We start from the raw sequence: 21,569 nt of genomic DNA on the forward strand, positions 1-21,569 counted from the left end.
GGTGCTCACAAATATCTGAACACGCCTCTATTGTCAGGGAGTTAGAGCGCGTGCTCAGATATTGTGAACACCTTGGCCGCTCCGATATATCTGATGGCGACTGTACCAGTTACATAGTAGTTGTTTACGATGCAAGTGCGGAAAAGAGTAAGAGAGGAAAAAACCTCGTGTCGATTTAAAACACTCCCTTTGGGTTTTAATTTATCGCCACCCGTTTCGAATTACCTATGCGCACGTGTATCATACAACGTTTTACAGTACATGGCTCTTTAAACTTTTGACATACGCACGGAAAGTGATATTTCCCGCACTGGTGCGGGAAAGTAGCACCATATATACTGTAAATTACTAATTATATTAATACACTTCCATCCGGTAACAGTACTGATAGTTCTGTTCGGAAAGAGAAGAGTCGTGGAATGTATTCTCTTTCCGCACAGACTCACAGAAAGAGTCCGAATTTGCAAAATTTGGTTTATTTCTTATAAAATGTTCATGGAACTTGCGAGAACTACTCCAATTTTTGAACTTGCGCAACTAGTCCATTCTGTAGGTAACACTCACGTTGTACGCAGTCGAATGCTGACAGTGATCCTGCGGCGCTCCTCTACAAGGCGGAGTTGGCATTCGTTGGTGGTTTTATACGGTAGTCCTATTACTGGTTAGTCCGTCATCGCTCCTGGTTCCCCCGGGCCAGGTGGCATGCGTACACGCATTTCCCCAACGTTAAAAAAAAAGGTAACACTCACGTTAACCGCCGCCTCGTCGAGCTCCGAGTCGTCGTCGCTGTCGGAGTAGAGGCGCGGCGCGGGCCCCTTGCTCTCCGGCTCCGCCTCCGACGCCGATGAGGTTGACGACCGCGACGAAGATGACGATGACGATCTGTCGAACATGTGCTCGTAGAAGTTTCATGTCGTTTACATTACAAACGGCCGAAAGGTGTCGTGTTTCGGAGGTTCCGGGGCAAACTGCCGATTCCGACACAAGAGCAGCCGATGCAACGGAGCCACGCCGTTTTGTCGACTAAATAGTGTTTAGTTTTAAGTTTATAAAATACACATGTATGTTAGTCTATAAGGTATTTGTGGTATGGGCCTTGTTGCCCGATTTAAATTTCTAAATAATAAATAATGTAACAACCTCGACGAGCTGCTTGATTGCCGCCGATGGCGCGACAGGTAGGAGCCCTGCGTGCGGGTTCTTGGGCTTGCAGGGAGCTCCTTCTCCTCGTCTGAGTTCTGTACCATCTCCTCCTGTAAGTGTACTTCGTGGTAACAACATAGTCTTATACCAAGTTATGGTTTAATATTGAAGAAAGTCCAGGTCAAGAGCACCCTAACCCGGCGAGCGAGTATGTGGAATGTCATGAAAGTGAAGGAAGCGAAAGAAGGTATGTCAGGATTGTAGCAAGTGGAAATCCGTGGTCTCTGCCTACCCCAGAACTTAGAATTGATCATTTCATGATGTGGCAATCCTTTCATGGTTAGGGTAACGAAATTTCGATTTTCTTGTTTCGCGGTAGACCTCCAGATTGTGATGGATTGTAGTAGTATCGCCCCCCACGCAGTTTCGCGTAATATTCCCTATTGGTTTACCTGGTCGCTCAACCTCTTGGAGGAGTCCTCGTCCATGAGGACGGGCGAGGGGATCTTGCGCTTGCGGCGGAAGCTCGGCATCTTGGGGATGGCGGCGCGCAGCCCGAGCCCGATGCCCGCCGTGTACCCGCCCAGCTCCAGCGCGATGTCGCGCGACTCCATCAGAGACTTTATCGAGTCCAGCGTGTCTTCCTTCTTGTTTGAGATGTCCTGAAAGTAGTCGTCAAATATAGAATCTAAGACGTCAATGCCGAATAAACATTCATTACAAAAAAACGTAATATTCCAATATTAGATTTAAGTGCAATGCTTTCAAGACCATTTTCGATTAAATTGCGAAACATGTTGTTAAATTAGCAGCCGGATGGCATAAGCATAAACCACAGCTCTTACTCATCTTGTTATTGAAACAACAACCTAAACACCTTGTAATAAAGCTCATATTCCATCATCTTACTTGTAACGGTTGCGCGGCATCATCCTTCTTGGGCGCCTGGCGGGTCTTCCTGCTCTGCTCGTCCCACCACTGCTCGAAGCTCTTGCTCACCTTGTTATTGAAACAACAACCTAAGCACCTTGTAATAAAGCTCACATTCCATCATCTTACTTGTAACGGCTGCGCGGCATCCTCCTTCTTGGGCGCTTGGCGGGTCTTTCTGCTATGATCGTCCCACCACTGCTCGAAGCTCTTGCTCACCTTGTTATTGAAACAACAACCTAAACACCTCGTAATAAAGCTCACATTCCATCATCTTACTTGTAACGGTTGCGCGGCATCCTCCTTCGGCGCCTGGCGGCTCTTCCTGCTCTGCTCGTCCCACCACTGCTCGAAGCTCTTGCTCACTTTGTTATTGAAACAGTAACCTAAACACCTTGTAATAAAGCTCACATTCCATTATCATACTTGTAACGGTTGCGCGGCATCCTCCTTCTTCGGCGCCTGGCGGGTCTTCCTGCTCTGCTCGTCCCACCACTGCTCGAAGCTCTTGCTCGCCTTGTTATTGAAACAACAACCTAAATACCTCGTAATAAAGCTCATATTCCATCGTCTTACTTGTAACGGTTGCGCGGCATCCTCCTTCTTGGGCGCCTGGCGGGTCTTCCTGCTCTGCTCGTCCCACCACTGCTCGAAGCTTTTGCTCACCTTGTTATTGAAACAACAACCTAAACACCTTGTAATAAAGCTCACATTCCATCATCTTACTTGTAACGGTTGCGCGGCATCTTCCTTCTTCGGCGCCTGGCGGGTCTTTCTGCTCTGCTCGTCCCACCACTGCTCGAAGCTTTTGCTCACCTTGTTATTGAAACAACAACCTAAACACCTTGTAATAAAGCTCACATTCCATCATCTTACTTGTAACGGTTGCGCGGCATCCTCCTTCTTGGGCGCCTGGCGGGTCTTCCTGCTCTGCTCGTCCCACCACTGCTCGAAGCTCTTGAAGGCGGTGCTCTCGATCATCTTCTTGTTGAAGTCCTTCTTCAGAATCGCCTTCAGCTCCGTGGTGACTCGCTCGATGACGGAGTTTATTGTGGGGAAGTACGGGTTGTCTAACTCTTGCTGCAAGGAAGGATAGAAACGACATTTTAGGTACATTGCGCACTTTTCACTTGCATTGCCAAGAAATTTTTCCTTATTGCTTATGAAGTGAAGAGGAGTCAAAATTTTAACTCTACTACTACGGCTGTTTTAGATAGATTCATCAGTTATATTTTGTTATTTAAAATGACAAAAAATAAGCGTCGCGAATAAGGTTTCGTGATAATGATAAGAATAGGAGGCCTAGAATCACTTATCTCAGCCAAATAAAAAATAATGCGTCGTATGTGGAAATTAAAAGACTGGCACAAGAAAGAAATGATTGGCGATTGCTCCACCGACAAGAGCAAAGCTCTTAAGTTATGATGATGATGATGATGATGATAATGATAAGTATTAATTGCTTTAAAAATAACATTATACGAAATATGATAACACAAATTTTTATGGCTGATTCTCCGAAAGAATGTTATGGGATTGGGATAAATTAATTTCAAATGAATAATTAGACATTATAATGTCGAGGCCGGTTTACCTGTGCGGGCGGTTGTTCTACGAAGGGCTGGTAGGGCTGCGCCAGCAGCGGGGGGCCCGCGAACGGCGCGCCGTACGGCAGCGGCAGCTCGCCCGCGTAGCCCGGCGGAGGGTATGCTGTGAACAAACAAAACTATAGTTCATCAATCCATCCCAGACGGATTGTTGCAACGCTGTGTCAAGAGCGGTTGAGACGGCCAATGGATTTCATATAACTATACAAGCCTATCGCTGCACGGCAGTTCTTGCCGCATAAGTCGCATGTGTGAATTTGTTGAGCCCCTGGGAAGCTGTAATAATACTTGATAACTCCTCTGTCGAGGATATAATCATACCATACGTTGGAAAGCGACAAACGATTATTATCGGCTTGTCAACTTTAGTAGACGTTTATGAATAAGGGGGTCAGTAAGCAGTGTGCACGGTACCAGTGGGCGGCCACATGGGGGGCTGGTAGTAGTGCGGCTGCGCGGGGGCCGCGGGGTAGAAGTACGCCTCCGCCGGCACCTGCTCCTCGATCTTCGCCTCTGTCGACGATAGCGATGACAGGGACATCTACAACAATTACGTGATGCTATTAAGGCTAAAGTTGCAAAGCAGTTTCGTTGAAATATGGTATAATTTCAAATATCTAAAGGATGAAAACACCTCTATTATAATGTTCAAACGAAAATCTATTGGCACAGACATTTTTTACACTTGGTTATGTTTTTTTAGAGAAAAGTGTCAAACATATATCAAAATCCTAAAGTTTGACTCACACTGGTACGTTGTGCGTCAGTACAGTAAATATGTACATGTCATGGGCTTATGGCTCTACAAATTCTTATTTGGAGAGGCACAATCTTTTGTGCCAGACATTATTGCGCACATCATGCAAACTGTACGAATGCGTGTTAAGCGGTCTACTGTCCTTTCAGTGACCGACTTTTGATATTCCTAATTTCTATAGCGCCAAAACTGGTCACCATAACATTAAAAAATGTACTACAAATAAATAAATAAATATTATAGGACAATTTTACACAGATCGACCTAGTCCCACAGTAGGTACTAGACGCCGAAATATATAATATACACACATATATAAATACTTATATACATAGGAAACATCCATAACTCAGGAACAAACATTTGTGATGAACACACAAATAAATGCCCTTACCAGGATTCGAACCCGGGACCCCCTGCTTCGTAGGCAGAGTCACTACCGACTGGGCTAGGAGGCCGTTAAAATAATTAACTAGTAATATTAGCTTATACCTGGTCGTCGTCTAGATTGTCCTGATTCGGAGGCGCGGCGGGGGAACGCCGAGGCTCCTCGCCAGTTAACAACTCGTCTTCTGACGATGAGATGTCCGACCCGATTTTATCTATCGCTGGAAACTTTCTTCGCTCCGCTTCTCTTGCTCTCTAGAATAATAATGAAAATAAGGATCGGTTGCACCGAACTGTTCGTATCATTAAAGAGTTCGCTAAATTTTTATGTATGGAAAGTTTTATCAGAAATACAGTAATTGAGCAAGTAAAAAGTTTTAAATACTTAGGAAGCATTATAACATGCGACTCCAGATGCACTTCGGATATCACCACACGCATAGCCATGGCTAAAAAAGCTTTCAACGCCAAGAAACACCTGCTTAAAGCAAAGATATCCCGAAACATCAGAAAGCGATTTATCAAGACCTACGTCTGGAGTATAGCGTTATATGCAAGCGAGACGTGGACATTAACCCAGCGTGATAGAGACAGATTGAGCACTTTTGAAATGTGGACATGGAGAAGAATGGAAGGAATAAGCTGGAAAGAGAGGAAAACAAACACGGAAGTATTAAATTTGGTAGGTGAGAAGAGATCTCTGCTAAAAACAATTGAAAACAGAAGGGGAAACATGTTGGGGCACCTGATACGTCACGATAATTACATAAAGTCCATAATTGAAGGCAGAATAGAAGAACAGAGAGGCAGAGGAAGACCGAGACGTGCATATATTGACCAGGCCAAAGAGAAAATTAATGTAGTGACGTATCAGGAACTCAAAACAGTAGCAGAGAAGAGAACGGAATGGCGAATGCTCCACCGACAAGAGCTAGGCTCTTAAGAACAATGATGATGATGATGGAAAGTTTTATAGTAAAGCGCCGGGGCGCGCCGGCTGACATTGATCAGTCTGTCAAATGTGGTTGGTGCAACTGGCCCTAAGTCGTTGCCCTTAAGAGGGCGTAGAGGAGGGTAAATTTTCAGATTCTGTCAAATTACCCCATTTCACACACAAACGCAGCTCACGCACACTACCTCAATTTACTGGGACAGGTCAGTGACCCCTAATGTTTTTTTAAAGGTGCTGTTTCGAGTTTAGTGTTAACTACTGACCTTCTTTGAGGAATTTAAACTGTCAAAGCTTTCCTTTGTGAGAAGACAGAGAAAAAACATTTTTTATATATATAGCTTTCCTTGTTTGCTCATGCCATGTCATAGGTATGTGACGTATTAGGTAATTATTTATTTTCGTTGTTGACTTTTGTATTAAGATTGGTACAAACGGCGGCGCTTTTAACTGTCCATCGGTGGACCTTATGCCTTTTTTAATAAGGTTTACGAACTGTCAGTTAACAGTGTGGTGGTGGGCGATGGTATGCGGTTTGTAAACATAGACCGAATTAAACCTAGGAGTTTTTTTATTAAAGATATAATAAATCGTCTATTTTACCTACTCGAAAAAAGTGGACTATATCTAAAATTATCCCTTCATTAGTTATAGGTCTTGTAACATATTTTTTACAACTAAAGACGCTTATTATATTTAACTTATAAATTAATTTTTAAAGCTCTATTGATAATAAGACTTTAAAAACATCTAATAAAATTCAGGTACTACGCTTATACTTTTGTAAGTCAGTAAGTGATGCTTACTTAAAACTTATTGGGAAATCAAAGAACTCATAACTACCTATATTAAAATATTTAAAGTTACTATTCCATCTCATGCGTTCAATAAGGCCCGGGACCGGGCCTTGTCACCTGCACTGACAGAGGGCCTTTTTAGCCCTACATAATATTAAAGAACTGTGTCCCGGATAGTATGGGTTCTGGGCCATGACCATGACGGGTCCCTTAGTAACTTATACAGGGTATAATCGTTAAGTGTAGCCAGGCTATAATTCCGTAAATATAACTGATATCAGAAAACTTCAAATTGATATCGAAAGTGCGTTACCCAATGAGTAAAATTACATTAATAACTTTTTTAAATAAAAGCGATGATAAACTGTAATAAAATAATAAAACTTGTAACAGTTGAAATCAGCTCCACTGGTACTTCACCGGGTCGCAACAACGTAGGCATGAAACTGTTAATATTTAACCTCAGGGCGCCTTTACTGGGTTGTAATGTAAATGAAAAGAAGTAGAAATTCTGGAGAAAGTCTTTATTCACACTGGGTCACACAGCTACACTTTTATTGTCCACTGACGTTGAGTTAAAGTTCAAATTAAGTTTTTAACTAACCTGGATTGTTCCTAAAGCACTTGCGAACACTCTTTATTTATTACACATACGGAATCCACTACGCAGACGCCGATGCCTCCAGGAAGCAGGTCCAGGGTTAAGTGGTGACGTGGATGACCTGCTCGGACACCAGATGCCGGCCGGAGCTCATCCCTCGAAATCGTTGTCAGGTCAACATAAGGACCCCTACAACAAGGCAAAACCCAGCTGTAGAACCAAAGAAATCTTGCAAAGCCAACGTGTGCTAGACATTTGAGGTTATAAAACAGTACTTACAGTTTTGGGATTTTAAGTGTTCATGAATGCGACGACTTCTCCAGTTTTATTTTATATTTAACATGATTAACGTAGAGATGACTTTAGTTGCCAGAATTGTGGCCTATAGCTATCTTTTAACTTCATTTTTGGAATTTTATAATTCAACGCTCTTCTGGTCACCTCGCCGTTCGTATCGAAAAAGCAGCATCCTCTGTGATGCGCCCCTATCACGGTTGCGGATTACACCTGAACTAATTACTTATCTAATTCGCTAAATTCGCTTGCGCACGAGTTGGGTTCATAGGTGAGCCTAATCGTTTTGTGAAGCACACAGAGAGGGCGTTCTTATCAATAACTAAATTTGTTTATATTTATTTAATTTATGTATTTATCTTAAAGATTGTAATATTTATGTTACAAACTACCGTTTATGAAATAATAAATCTAACATTTATTTTTTAAGGAAGTATATTTCTGTGGCCCTAGTGAATAAGGGTACAAGTATCGGACAGCGCAGTTGTAAAAGGACGTAAGTTCCAAGTAACACTTATGCCCTTTTACACCTAAGCTGCGCGAGACTTGTACCCTTTTTCACTAGGGCCACAGATTTTTTGTTTAGAGTAGTTTCTCGAAATGACACCCTTCTTGTGCGATACATTGACGGGGCTTCTTAAATATTTCTAAATGAACTTTGCGGTGTAATTAAAAAATATATGTTAGATTTATTATTTCATAAACGGTAGTTTTATTATTTTATTACAGTTTATCATCGCAAATAATGAATCTCAAGCAGTTTTATCTCTTACGACACCAACGTTCTTTGAAGGGTGAGTCGTCGTACTAAATGTATGGGAGGGTTTGAAGTTAATGTCTGGGATATTTCTGTTGTTATTTAAAAAAGTTATTACTGTAATTTTACTCATTGGGTAACGCACTTTCGATATCAATTTGAAGTTTTCTGATATCTGTTATATTTACGGAATTATAGCCTGGCTACACTTAACGATTACACCCTGTATATCATTAGATAGTTCATAGCCTATATCGATAGAATATATCGTTCTTATGAGCGTATTTGGTGGGCATACCTTGTTAGCAAAAAAATATACCGCTTTATAATAGGCTGGCACTGGTGGCAGAAACCCATTTCATTTGTAAAATTATCGCCTGTAATTTATCTGTAAAATATTAAAACATTATATTCACACTTTTCAAATGCCAGATTAAATTTTTTTTCAACATTTTTAATGTTTGACTTTGCCCATAATTCAATTTAAATAGAAATCATCACATTCATCAACGCCACGCGCTATTAATTATTATTCACAAAAAATATATGAGTGCCTATTTTTAAGTGATACTTTTTAGAATGAGAAATAAATGAGCAACTTTTTACAATTTTTTATTTAGTACAAATCGCCACACTGTGATTGTAAAGACCAAAATTGTCCTAAAAAGATACATATAATTTTCATTTATTGTGCAAAAATCAGTTTGTTTGTATGAAAAGGTATAATGATTATTTAAAAACTGGATTCCCCGTCCCTAAATTATACAAAAATAATATACAACTTGCCCTAGTTGCTAAGAGCATGAAGAAATATAGCATAGATTGGACCTGGGGAGCCGACCATTTCCCCTCTTCCCTTCTTTTTGGTACACGGTACGATCACGTTGCTACCGGGCCAAATCAGCCCATTATTTGGTAATAAAGACACGCAAGGCATCTAACACAACTAATAAAACCTCCATGAACGGCCTCATTTAACGGCCTCCTAGCCTAGTCGGTAGTGACCCTGCCTACGAAGCAGGAGGTCCCGGGTTCGAATCCTCGTAAGGGCATTTATTTGTGTGTTTATCACAAATATTTGTTCCTGAGTTATGGATGTTTTCTATGTATATAAGTATTTATATAGCATTATATATTATATATATCGTCGTCTAGTACCCACAACACAAGCTTGTTGAGCTTACCGTGGGACTAGATTGATATGTGTAAAAATTGTCCTATAATATATATATTTTTTAAATATTTATTTTATTTTATGAACAGAAATGGGAGACATATTTATATATTTTATAAGATTTGACAGTATCTATATGGTATCTATATGGAAGCAGTGGTGGCCGAGTGGATATGATGCCCGACTTTCAATCCGGAGGTCGCGGGTTCAAATCCTGGCTCGTACCAATGAGTTTTTCGGAACTTATGTACGAAATATCATTTGATATTTACCACTAGCTTTTCGGTGAAGGAAAACATCGTGAGGAAACCTGCATACATCTGCGAAGAAATTCGTAGGTGTGTGTGAAGTCCCCAATCCGCATTGGGCTAGCGTGGTGACTATAGCCCAAGCCCTCTCGCGCATGAGAGGAGGCCTGTGCTCAGCAGTGGGACGTACATAGGCTGAAATGATGATGATGATGATATGGTATCCATGAAGAATCTTCAGATTTATAAACGGCAATTAAGCCACCAGTATTGAGTTGCATATAAATCATAATGCCCACTTCAATTAATAATGAAACTATTTTTCCGTGATATGAATATACTCGTAAACCTCTATCCGTTAGTATGCAATTCATTAATGGACGCACCATGGCCCAAATCGGGACTCGGTTCTTTAACACGTAATGTTAATAATCAGTGAACATCATTAATTACGCTCAAATGCTTAAGTTTCAGTACAGGAAAAAGTACATATGAGCTGTACTTTTAATTGTTAGTACAATCGGCATCAAATAGATAGTGACGGCCAAAGTGACCAAATATAGCTATAGGATCTAAATGTGAACGAATAAGGTCAGGTGAGGCATATAACCCACCTTTATTTTAACTAAAATAAAATCAGGATATTATTACCAATTCAATTCAAAATAGATTTCTCATTTGTTCATGTTTCTTCATATACCAAAATAGTTATAAAAATATTCCGTCGCTTTTGAAAAAAAAACGTTTTATAAATAAACCATACCATGTTGGTTCGGAACCGGGCATTGTTACTTACACTGTCAGTGGGCCTTCTTAGTCATAGTACAAGTTCAAGAATAACAGAAAATATTACCGGGCCTTATTACCTTTTATCATGAATTAATTCAATTAAAAATGGTCTATAGTAAAATTAGGCCTACATGAGTCATGGAAAAACAAATTGTATTTTATTTAGAAAGTACCTATATGTTGTTCATAATCTTCAGTAAGCTTACCTCTAAGAGTATATCTATTATAATTAATGTAGATTGACAGTTTACTTAGCAAATTGTACTTTTACCTTTAGGTTTTATGTCGGAAATATCTCACCCAATTTGTACTGAATAACGGCTCGATTCGGGAAATGAATTAGAAACTCACTAGATATGAAATAGTAAAGATATGTGACGTTCCACTGCAAAAGGTACCTTATGGTGGCTGGCGCCGCGATTCGAGAAATGAATTAGAGATTCACTAGATATGAAATAGTGAAGGTATGTGACGTTCCACGGGAAAAGGTACCTTATGGCGGTTGGCGCTTACGCATAGCGCAGCAATAATATTGGAGCGGCGTTAATAATAGCGTAAGCGCCAACCACCATAAGGTACCTTTTTCCGTGGGACGTCACATATCTTTACTATATCGTATCTAGTTAGTCTCTAATTCATTTTCCGAATCGCGCCGTAAGACAAGACCTCATAATTCTCATAAATTTAAACGTTTACTGAAAAAAACCAAAGGCATTTCTGATAATTTTAACTGAGTTATCGTTTTGCAACGAATATCAATGAAATAAAAGCACGTTGTTATTTGATAGATACATTTATATAAACATCGTCACATGAAATCAATATAGGTACTCGTAAACCATACCACTGCGATGGAAATATCGTTCTTTCAACTGATAATATAGCCACAAAAACTCGCTGAGACTGCAGGTCGAGTCTTCATTTCAATTTCTTGATGATATATCATTGAATTAACTTTCAAAGCACGTGATAGCTCTCAGAATAGCAACAAAACTGGTTGAAACTAAGAATTTTATTGCTGATATTATGTGAACAACATTGCTTCGTCTTCATAAATAAAATTTTAATAATTTATATTGTTTAAGTTAAAATGTGAAGAAATTTGTTGATAAATTGTCTATCTAGTATATTGACATTATGTCATATATGTTTTTAAAATGACGTAATATGAATGCCAGCACAATGAAAATTTATTCCAATAAGATAAAAGAAATCTTCAAACTTTTTTAATTTTTAGTGAATTAGGAAGAAACTAATTACACTGATTTGGTTGTGTTCGTATATTTTTTAAATAATTTGTTATATTTTTAAAGTATTATGACTTATGAATAAAAACAAATCAAAATTTTAATGACTCTGGATCTCCGTGTGACGTTATTCATTTACCCTATTTATTTTGAACACAGTTTTTCACTGGTATCATCATTCGTATACGGACATGAATTTCTGTCAATATATATGACAAATTGAAATGTCAGTTTGGGAGAAACAAGTACGCGTCCGCTTCGATCGGCCCACAGCGGGCATCTGAGGAGAATGAGAATTTGACAGATATGGCGGATGTATGGAAATTTTACGAAAGTTTACGTTTACGATTGAATTTCTCTGTAGCCTTTAAGAGGAAAAATAGGAAAAGCCTGATTCGTTGTAGTCTAGTTATCTGGCTTTCGAAATCACTCGATTTTGTAGCATGAGCATCGATTTTTTTATACTAATTTTACTAAACGCTGACACTCGTTCATCACGTTTTAGGTACAACTTTGCATGAGTGTATTTATTATATTGTAAAAGATTTCAAATTTTCAAGGGTGATTCGTTGTAAACACACTCTTTGGGATAATAATGATATTTATTATAAATTTTTTTATCAAGAGATGTGGACGCTAGCGACTAAACGGTGACTGCCTTTTTCGCTGATTTTGCTCGATGCAGTCTTAATAACTAGTATCCTCTAGCGGCCTACCATACAAGGAAAATTGGCAGTCGAATTTGAATCAACAGTATTAGAAAATAGAGTTGAATTTGTTTTGTTTTAAAATCGAACGAAACGAAATAAAAGAAACTCTATTCCATTTCATTAAGATTTAAATTTCATTGGAGGTAATTTGTACTTGTGTTAGGACATTGAACCCCAAGAGGGTATATTAATTTTTCAGTTTGAATAGTACTAAAAAATGTAAAATATTTCCCATACGAATCATTATGTGCTATCGCTCTTGACAGAGCGGTCGTGGTCACGTTGAGGCGTCCGCATCGGTAGTAGAGGCGGTCACAGCTCTTCGCACGATCTCCCGCCATCTCTCCCTGTTGGCAGACTGTCAGAGATTGAAGACAAGATGTTAAAAGCTAACTGACCTTTTCGATGGTAGACTTGAGACATTCGAGGTAGAAGTCCCTCTGCAGGAAAGGGGAGGGCGTGGTGGAGAGCGGCTCCGGCTCGGGCTCCTTGTTCTGGTTGAATGAAACTATGCTCCCTCGGTCTTCACTGCCGGAACCTAACGAATATATTACGTGAATAAGTTTTTCACATAGAGGATGGGACACTTGCGACTCCCTTAACACATTCATTGCCACCCAGCCAAACAAGACGTCCGCGCCAGGCCACAACAATTTCGTCATATAAAGCAATAGTACCACGATCCCGACTATCGGGTCGTCCGGCCTGGGAACGAAATCATAAAATACCCGATAATCGGGTTTTCAGCACTGAAATCACTGAATGTGTTAAAGACCCTAAAAGTAATATAGCCCAATGAGCTGCATTAAAAATCTCGTCATGTAACTGATTTTAAATAAGGGTATTTTGTACAGAATTAAATCAAAAGTAGTTTTTCCGCATCGAGGTCAGGCGCGGACAGCAAATAGTCTGAGGAAACCCAGAGGTATAGTGCACAGGGATAGAAATGGCGACGCCAGTCCGCCGCAACCATTCAATAGGGAATATTAGGCAAAGCTCTGCGTTAGTGGTACAGTCGACTCTCGTTAATTCGAAACTCAAGGGACTTTTAAAATATTACGAATTATCGAGAGTTTGAAATATCAAATGGTTCGAAATGTTTGAGAGAAAAATTATGAAAGTTCGAATTACTGAGTAATAATCAATTATGATTTATTAATTGCTAATTTTTTAACTAATATGTATATCAAAAGGTTAGAGATACCTACATATTTACATCCACATACATAATGTGAATTAATTATTAGTCTTTTAGAAGAAATCTGTAATAAGAAGTGTCTGGAAGTGTGTGTTTTATTTTAAAGCACATTGCTGAGACTGATCAATAACTTTTTTTTAAATTAGAAATACCGAGTGCCTGAAATGCTTTTACAATAACAAAAGCTCGTGCAAAGATGAACTTGAACTTGTCTCAGAATGTAGGGTAAGTATGTACATAACTCACATACCTCTGCAATCTGATAACTTCGAATTGTCGAGTGTTTGACGCCTATGGGTTCGAATTAACGCGTCGTTTTGTTACTTGGCGATGATTTTTTTGTTCGAATTACCAAGTGCTCAAAAATGTATGGATTTTTTTCGAAATATAAAGAGATTTTCTAGGGAACTCGTGATAACTTCGAATTATAGAGAGGTTCGAATTATCGCGGGTTTGAATTAACGAGAGCCGACTGTACCACTAGCACATACAGTAAACAAACCTCATTGACATCATCAATGACCCATCATGCGTCACTAGGTCAATCACATGGCCTACCGTGAAACAAGACAATCAAAAGTTCTGTTTCTGTATCTCTATCACTCTTGCTTATTCGATCGATAGAGAGGCAGACAAAGAAATATCGATTTTCGCGTTTCGCGGTAGGCCACCTGTAAACAAACCGCCTTGGTGCATCAATGTCATGGCGAAAACTTGTCAAAAACTGTTTGTATGTATAATACTCTATGGTTTATTAAACAAATTAGTGCTGCACTCTGGCGGCAGAACATTGCAGTAATGCTATTCTGTAGACGCAGAAATAAACAAACCGTCGTCGTCAGATGGCGGCTGCGGCGCGTCAAGGTCAGGCACGGGCGGCAGATGGTCGTCTTCTTCTTCCGAGGATATGCCGAGGGATAGGAACGGCGGAGCCAGCCCGCCGCCGCCGCCGCCCTTCAGCAGCAATGCTATTCTGTACACACATAAACGAATGATAGCAACTAACCCCTTTATTCATAAACGTTTACTAAAGTTGATAAGCTCATAATAATCGTTTGTCCCTTTCCGACGTATTGGTATGACGAAAAGGGACAAACGATTATTATCGGCTTGTCAACTTTAGTAAACGTTTATGAATAAGGGGGTAAGAATTTAATACATTTTCTGTCGCTCCTAGCAGGATTTTTCCTTTCCAGTTGTCCCCAGAGATAACGGTTAAAATTTTGTTCCTACTGGAAATAGCGGACGGGCGGATCCAACGTAGGCAGTTTAAAATTTCATTAGGTACCGTACCCTTTTTTCAATGGATAAAAGGGGTCCCTTGGTTTCCCATAAAGTTTTAAGTCATAATGTATTGTGTGTCATATTATCGTTAGCACAGAATAAATAATAGTACTAGGTACAGAAGACTCACTCTTAAACAAAACGCGTCTTTTACGATCAGCACAGATATGGCCGCTAGGTGGCGACAGCGCCACGCGCGGCTTATGGCAAACCCCAAAATTGGGGTCGAACGGATGTATTTTTACTAGCTACCTGTAGCAACGAAATCGCGGAGTGAGACACGCCTGTCGTTAGTCATAAAACTGAAACCGTTAAGTTTTCAGGAGTTTCGTAAGGTTATTCTATAGGTTAGGTTAGGTTTGTTTTAAGGCAATCCTGAAAAGTTACGCGTTTCTGAGAAAAACCAATTTATGACTAACGAAAATTCGGACAAACAAATTATTATGACTTAAAACTTTTTGGAAAACACAAGAGACCCCGGATAAAGCCTTTGATTTATAAATCAGAAGCTATATTTTCTTACAAGTTGCGGAACAACATGTGACACAAACTTCCTATCATTCCTCCTACATACATATTGTTTGGCATATCTGGACCAGTACGGACATGATGGTCGTTCTAGTCCACGTGACAGCGTGATGAAACGGTATCCGTCACTTTCTATCCCGCGGTGTTAAAAAGTGACAGTTATTTTATCACGTGGATAAACTCACGTGCACTCGTTTGTCTTTTTCCAAGCTTTTATTTACTTTCACCTGTCCCGTTGTCGGTCTGTAATCAAATCTTGCAAGTTAAATTTGATCCACTTCCCGGTTTCCGATTGAGCTGAAATTTTGCATGCATGTTAAAATCGGATGACAATGCAATATTATGGTACCATCGAGCTGATCTGATGATGGAGACAGGAGTTGGCCATAGGAACTCTGTGATGAAACAATGCGACCTAATTGTGTTAGGGGTTTTTAGAATTGTCTCGATGAGTATTAATTGTCTGTCGTAAGAAAAGTACAGTCAGCGATAAAAGCTTGTACCAAAAATGAAATTTTTGCCAAAAACTTATTTAAAAGTAAACAAGTAGTTACCTAGTGTCGAGATCAACATTCTTGGGCTCGTCGGCCGGCGGCGGCGGTTTCTCGGGCTCCGCGCCCTCCTCTGCCGGCGGCCGCGGCTCCGGCGCCGGCGCCTCCGCCTCCTATAGCCACTTTGGATTTTATTATGACATTAAAAAGTTGGACGTTGTGGACTGGGAATAAAGTCGACAGCCAGTAGGAGCCATTTTCAGCTCCTACTAGGCATCAGAATGACGTTAAAGCATTGAGAACCTTATGTGGTAAGGACAAAGTCGATGTTAGAATGGCTACTCTTTATCATTCTAAAGGAAATCACATCTGACACAAGATAAATGAGAAGATTTCAGTTTTACCTAGCTTACTCACAATAACAACCGATTCGATGTAATATTTTTTTACTAGGCAGAGCTCACGATGTAAATATTGACATTACGAATGAAGTATATCCGCTAGTGAATTAAAGTGAACACTATGCAGTATTGCTAATTGTGTTTTTGTTTAATTTTACATGAATTAGGGTGGTCGTGCGAATGTCATGCAAATCATGCGATGAGATGCGTGCATGCGGTGGCATTTGACAATTAACTTACCTATCATATGCTCGTGTATGTTACCTAGTACCATATATAAGTATACATAAATACATTGCCATCATAAAATACATGTGCAAAGCGTGTTGCAGCGCGTAAAGTACAACATATATTTGGAAGAACCAAGAAAGAAACTTAAAACAATTGTAGTTCGATGTAATATTTTTCTGTACATCCAAATAAATTAACACATCGTTTCTCTCTTGGATCGTCTACTTACAAATGTATTTCGATATGGTATGCAGGTAACAAGCATTATATCTTTATTATAAATAAAAAACATACCTGAATGTTCAATGTCGCTTCAAATATTATACTAGTTATTACTAGCGGTATCGTTTTGGGTCGTCCCATTCGTTTTTCGTCAAGTTCTTAAATTCGTCCTATTCTGCTTTCGTCACTCATTCTACTTTCGTCACAATCGTCGGTGGCTTTCAATGTAGAATGGGTGACGAAAGCAGAATAGGACTAATTTAAGAACATGACGAAAAACGAATGGGACGTCCCAAGACGATACCATACTAGCTACACCAACTATCTACAATGTGCTATAAATCTAAGAATGCAATAATTTATTCAAAGTGTCCAGTATTAGAGCCCACATTATCAGTAAATTTTTAGTCTACTCTACAGCGACTGAGAGAAATTCTACCCAACACCTTGCTACTGCTATGCTAACATATGACTTGCCACTTTGTGTTCATTTTCATTAATTGACTATAAAATTTATGCTGAACTTGAAATAATTGATTGCAATGATTGAATGATAAAATGATAAATTCCGTGACTAGAAATGCTCGTAAAGGGCCAAAAATGTCTGTATGTATTTAAATTGATTTATTTTATGAAAAACTACCGCGGGAACCGATGACAATATTTATAATAATTCTAATCTGATTATTGTATGTATTTCATTTAACAAACGGGAAAAATGAAATTAAGACGACGATGGCGATGGTTCTATTTTTTTGTAGAATTTAGAATGCAATATGTGAAGACTGTGAAGTATTATGGATATGAAACTACATACAGCAAATTTAACCCTGGAAAGAATTATACAGAACGTCTTTCGATTATTCAGGGAGCCTTATATATTTTCAGCTTTTTTTGACTAAAGAGTCACAATCCTATTCCGGTGGCAAACATATAGCGCTAGCATAATCAATCACTACAATAGAGCAACCACGACAGCGTGTCGTCCAGTGCGAGCATACAGCAGGTGCGGAAAGATGAATGTACAGTGCCTTTTGCGGTTTGTTAATCGGCGTCGGCGGCGGGTCGGCGACCTTGGGTCGGTCGGGCGGCGGCGCGGGCTCGTCGCGCGCGGCGGGCGTGGCGGGCGCCGCCCACGCCGGCGCGCCCGCTGTCCCCGCCGCCCCCACCCCCGGCGCGCCCGCGCCCGAGCGCCGCTCCAACTTACACACACACACAGTTATGTACGGCTCCCTGCGACCCAACTGACGACCGCTCTCTTTCACACTTTTATCGTGTAAGAGAGAAAAAGATAGCAATGTAACCGGTCGTCAGTTTAGTTGGGTTGCGTCTTACTGGCGTCAAGCGAATTTGAACCCTTTCCACATTACTTACATTTCATATTTAAGTGGAAAACATGGCCCCGCGCCGCGCACGGAGTGCTCACGTCACGATTTAGATTGCCATTGAAATGCAGAAGTTAACTACTATATAATAGAGTTCAAATACCATTGACTCTGTAAGATACGCCCCAACGCCAGCTATTTGATATGAATCATACAATAGGGTTACCAGATATCTGTATATATATGTATATGATAATCCTGATATTTTGTGAGATGATCTTGACACTTTCGTCTCTACTTAAAAATACGGTAAAAATTATATATATAATATAATCACGTCAGTCAAGTCCAATTCTAATCAAATTATCAGAAAATGTAGGCGTCTGGTAACCCAAAAATATACTTTATCTACACACATATCATAAACTGTCTATGATGCCTTCAAAATTCGTAAATAATGGCCCACATTACGATAAACTGTTTTGTTACAGCAAATTTCTTATCTGTGAAAATATGGTAATAGCTTCATTACTATATCAAAATCGATTTGGTAATGCATTTCAAATTACGAACATCTCTGAAAAAAAAGCAATTTGATTTGACCCCTATTCTAATATCAGTTGAGATGACGTTTTATTCGAAATCAAATGACAATTGCATACAATATTGACAAATCTCGCATGTAAGTTGGTATCGGACGATATGGTAATCGACCCCGACTCTAGTTTGTCTCTGAACTTAAAAAAAAAAAACTACGGATGCGTGACGTGCGTGAAAAACGTTTTCATTTGCCGCCATTTGACGTACAGTTTATCTTTTAATTAGTTTATAAGTAAAAAATAATTTGTTTTGTTGTTTTTAAAGGAACTACAACAAAAGTTTCGTGTAAAATTTGCGATAAAGATATTTCGGAAACGCCATCTCATATCCGCGAGTTCCGCCAGAGAGCAAAGTCGGCTGTAATATGAAGTTAGTGAATATATCCCCTCATGATCAGGTCATCTAAAAAGCAAAACGCTTAAGTAGCAAAATGCCTGAAACGGATGTCTAAGAAGCTTCATACCTAAGAAGTAAAATACATTACAATCATAATGCCTAAGACTTAAATCATCCAAAACGTCAAATGTCTGAGTAGCAGAGTCACAAAATATGCTGTTGCCTAATTTATGTAATGTCTAAAACGCAAAACAGCTGAATGGCAATATACTTTAAATTAGATTTACCTAAATTGTAGTATATCTGATAAGCAATTGTCCTGTATACACCAATAAGTAAATTATCTTGACGTGTATTTTACAAAATAGGGATCTATAATACGAATATTTTGTTGCTGTGGCATCATTATAGTAGATTTTTTAGTCTTGAATTAAAAATTGGAGTATAGGTCCACCCGGCACCCGCTACAATTGTAGTGTTATTGTGACAATTTGACAAGCTCTTCGCGAAAGTAATATCTGTTTATTGGCGAAATTATTAAGTTTTTTTAGCACACATCCCGCCCGAAGGTAAGTGGTAATTGTGGCCTATGGACGCCTGCAAAGCCAGTAATGGACACTTTCACATTTGTCGCACCTGTCACCGTGGTGAAATAGGCCCTTGGAGGGCTTAAATCCTTAAAAGTTAGCTTGTTTTAATTAAAGGAAACATTCCCTTATTTAAATTAAAAGCGGCCAAGTGCGAGTCGGACTCGCCCATGAAGGGTTCCGTAGCAGCAAGTAACATATAACATAAAAGTTATTTATGACGAATTAAAAAAAAACTACTTACTAGATTTCGTTCAATCCAAATTTGGGTGGTAGTTTTGATGGTAATGTACATCATATATTTTTTTAAATTTTATCGTCCGCTTATTTTAGTAGTTCCAGGGGGGGGGACACACATTTTACCACTTTGGAAGCGTCTCTCGCGCAAACTATTCAGTTTAGAAAAAAATGATATAAGAAACCTTAATATCATTTTTGAAGACCTATCCATAGATACCCCACACGTATGGGTTTAATGAAAAAATTTTTTTTGAGTTTTAGTTTGAAGTATGGGGACCCCCAATTTTTTTCATTTTTCATTTTTGTGTGAAAATCTTAATGCGGTTCACGAAGTACATCTAATTACCAAGTTTCATTGGTATAGGTCTTATAGCTTCGGAAATAAGTGGCTGTGACATACGGACAGACAGACAGACGGACAGACAGACAGACAGACATGACGAATCTATAAGTCTTCACAAATATCTTAACAAAGCCTTTATTTGGTTATAAAAATCATGGTCTGATATTTTTGAGTACACTGACCGCTTCGATATATTTGATGGCGACCGTACCACGCGTTTGGCAGGTAGTGAAATTTAAAATGTAATTTAAAGTCAATAAAATAGGCTTATCACAATTAATATCTTATAAATTACTTTTATTAATTTGCATATTGCTGCTGCTGGTATGTACATTTTTGCTGACTGTACAACACTGACCGCTCCGATACATTTGATGGCGACTGTACAGTCAGCGTCATATAGTTCGTAGCAGTCAAAGTGTCAAAATAGTCACACCATACAAGTTGTAGGGATGAACTATATCGCTGACTAAAAGGTAGGTAGGTTACCTGTTAGACGACATGGTGCGTTTCTGGCATTTTGCTACTAGGTCCTAATGCGATTTAGGTAATCAAAAAAGCAGACATGGTGCGTTTCAGGCATTTTGCTACTAGGTCCTAATGCGATTTAGGTAATCAAAAAAGCAGACATGGTGCGTTTCAGGTATTTTGCTATTAGGTCCTAATGCGATTTAGGTAATAAAAAAAGCAGGCATGGTGCGTTTCAGGCATTTTGCTAGCTAGCTGTTGTGCGTTCTAGGAATTTTACTACTTAGGCTTTTGCCTTTTTAGATGACCTGATCATGAGGGAATATATCATAGAAAGTTTATAATATGTGTGTAGATAAAGCAGTGTATGTAACTGTACATAATTAGGCATTAAAACACTCGTGTGACACTATTATGAAACTCATTTCATTCGTTTCATAAACCCACACTCGTATTTTAATGCCTTTCATTATGTAGCAGTCACATAAACTACTATTACTTCCACGTATCCAGGGTGTAATTTTAAAATGTACTGAGACATTGATGACAGACATTATGTAATCCCTTGGTTTGATTATAATCCCAATATGCTTTATTAATATAGAAATATCAATTTTATGCAATGATGGAGGATGAGATTGATGAGAAATATTAGTAAAAAATCACACTGTATAAAACCTCATGGATTTATATGGGCTAAAATCTTTTAAGCACAAAAGTATTAGTATAAATGATAAAAGTCAATGCAAACCAATGATTTGTAAAATACAAAAATATTCCGATGATATGATCAATTGACATTGACAGCAATCTGTGTCATGTACAGTTTATAACTTCAAAAAATCATCTTTAAAAGTAATAAGATAAAAAAATCTGTTTAAAATGTATAGCGTCTATCCCCATTCTCACCTTTCCTTGTGAGTCC

General features: G+C 39.1%; 1 protein-coding gene across 2 annotated transcripts in view; it reads right to left on the reverse strand.

The window, feature by feature from the left end:
* The window catches only part of LOC134674716 (histone-lysine N-methyltransferase SETD1), a 41,355-nt gene that overhangs the window by 11,281 nt on the left and 8,505 nt on the right, over nt 1–21,569 (reverse strand). For both annotated transcript variants that reach the window (XM_063532842.1, XM_063532840.1), the window contains 10 exons: nt 15,955–16,064; nt 14,419–14,561; nt 12,789–12,928; nt 4,930–5,079; nt 4,095–4,221; nt 3,668–3,783; nt 2,950–3,153; nt 1,596–1,805; nt 1,141–1,253; nt 750–882 (listed from right to left, as the gene is read on the reverse strand). In XM_063532842.1, coding sequence (XP_063388912.1) covers nt 750–882; nt 1,141–1,253; nt 1,596–1,805; nt 2,950–3,153; nt 3,668–3,783; nt 4,095–4,221; nt 4,930–5,079; nt 12,789–12,928; nt 14,419–14,561; nt 15,955–16,064 — 1,446 coding nt within the window. The remainder of the gene's footprint in view (nt 1–749; nt 883–1,140; nt 1,254–1,595; nt 1,806–2,949; nt 3,154–3,667; nt 3,784–4,094; nt 4,222–4,929; nt 5,080–12,788; nt 12,929–14,418; nt 14,562–15,954; nt 16,065–21,569) is intronic.

Source organism: Cydia fagiglandana, chromosome 20, assembly GCF_963556715.1.
Source record: "Cydia fagiglandana chromosome 20, ilCydFagi1.1, whole genome shotgun sequence".
Taxonomy (NCBI): domain Eukaryota; kingdom Metazoa; phylum Arthropoda; class Insecta; order Lepidoptera; family Tortricidae; genus Cydia; species Cydia fagiglandana.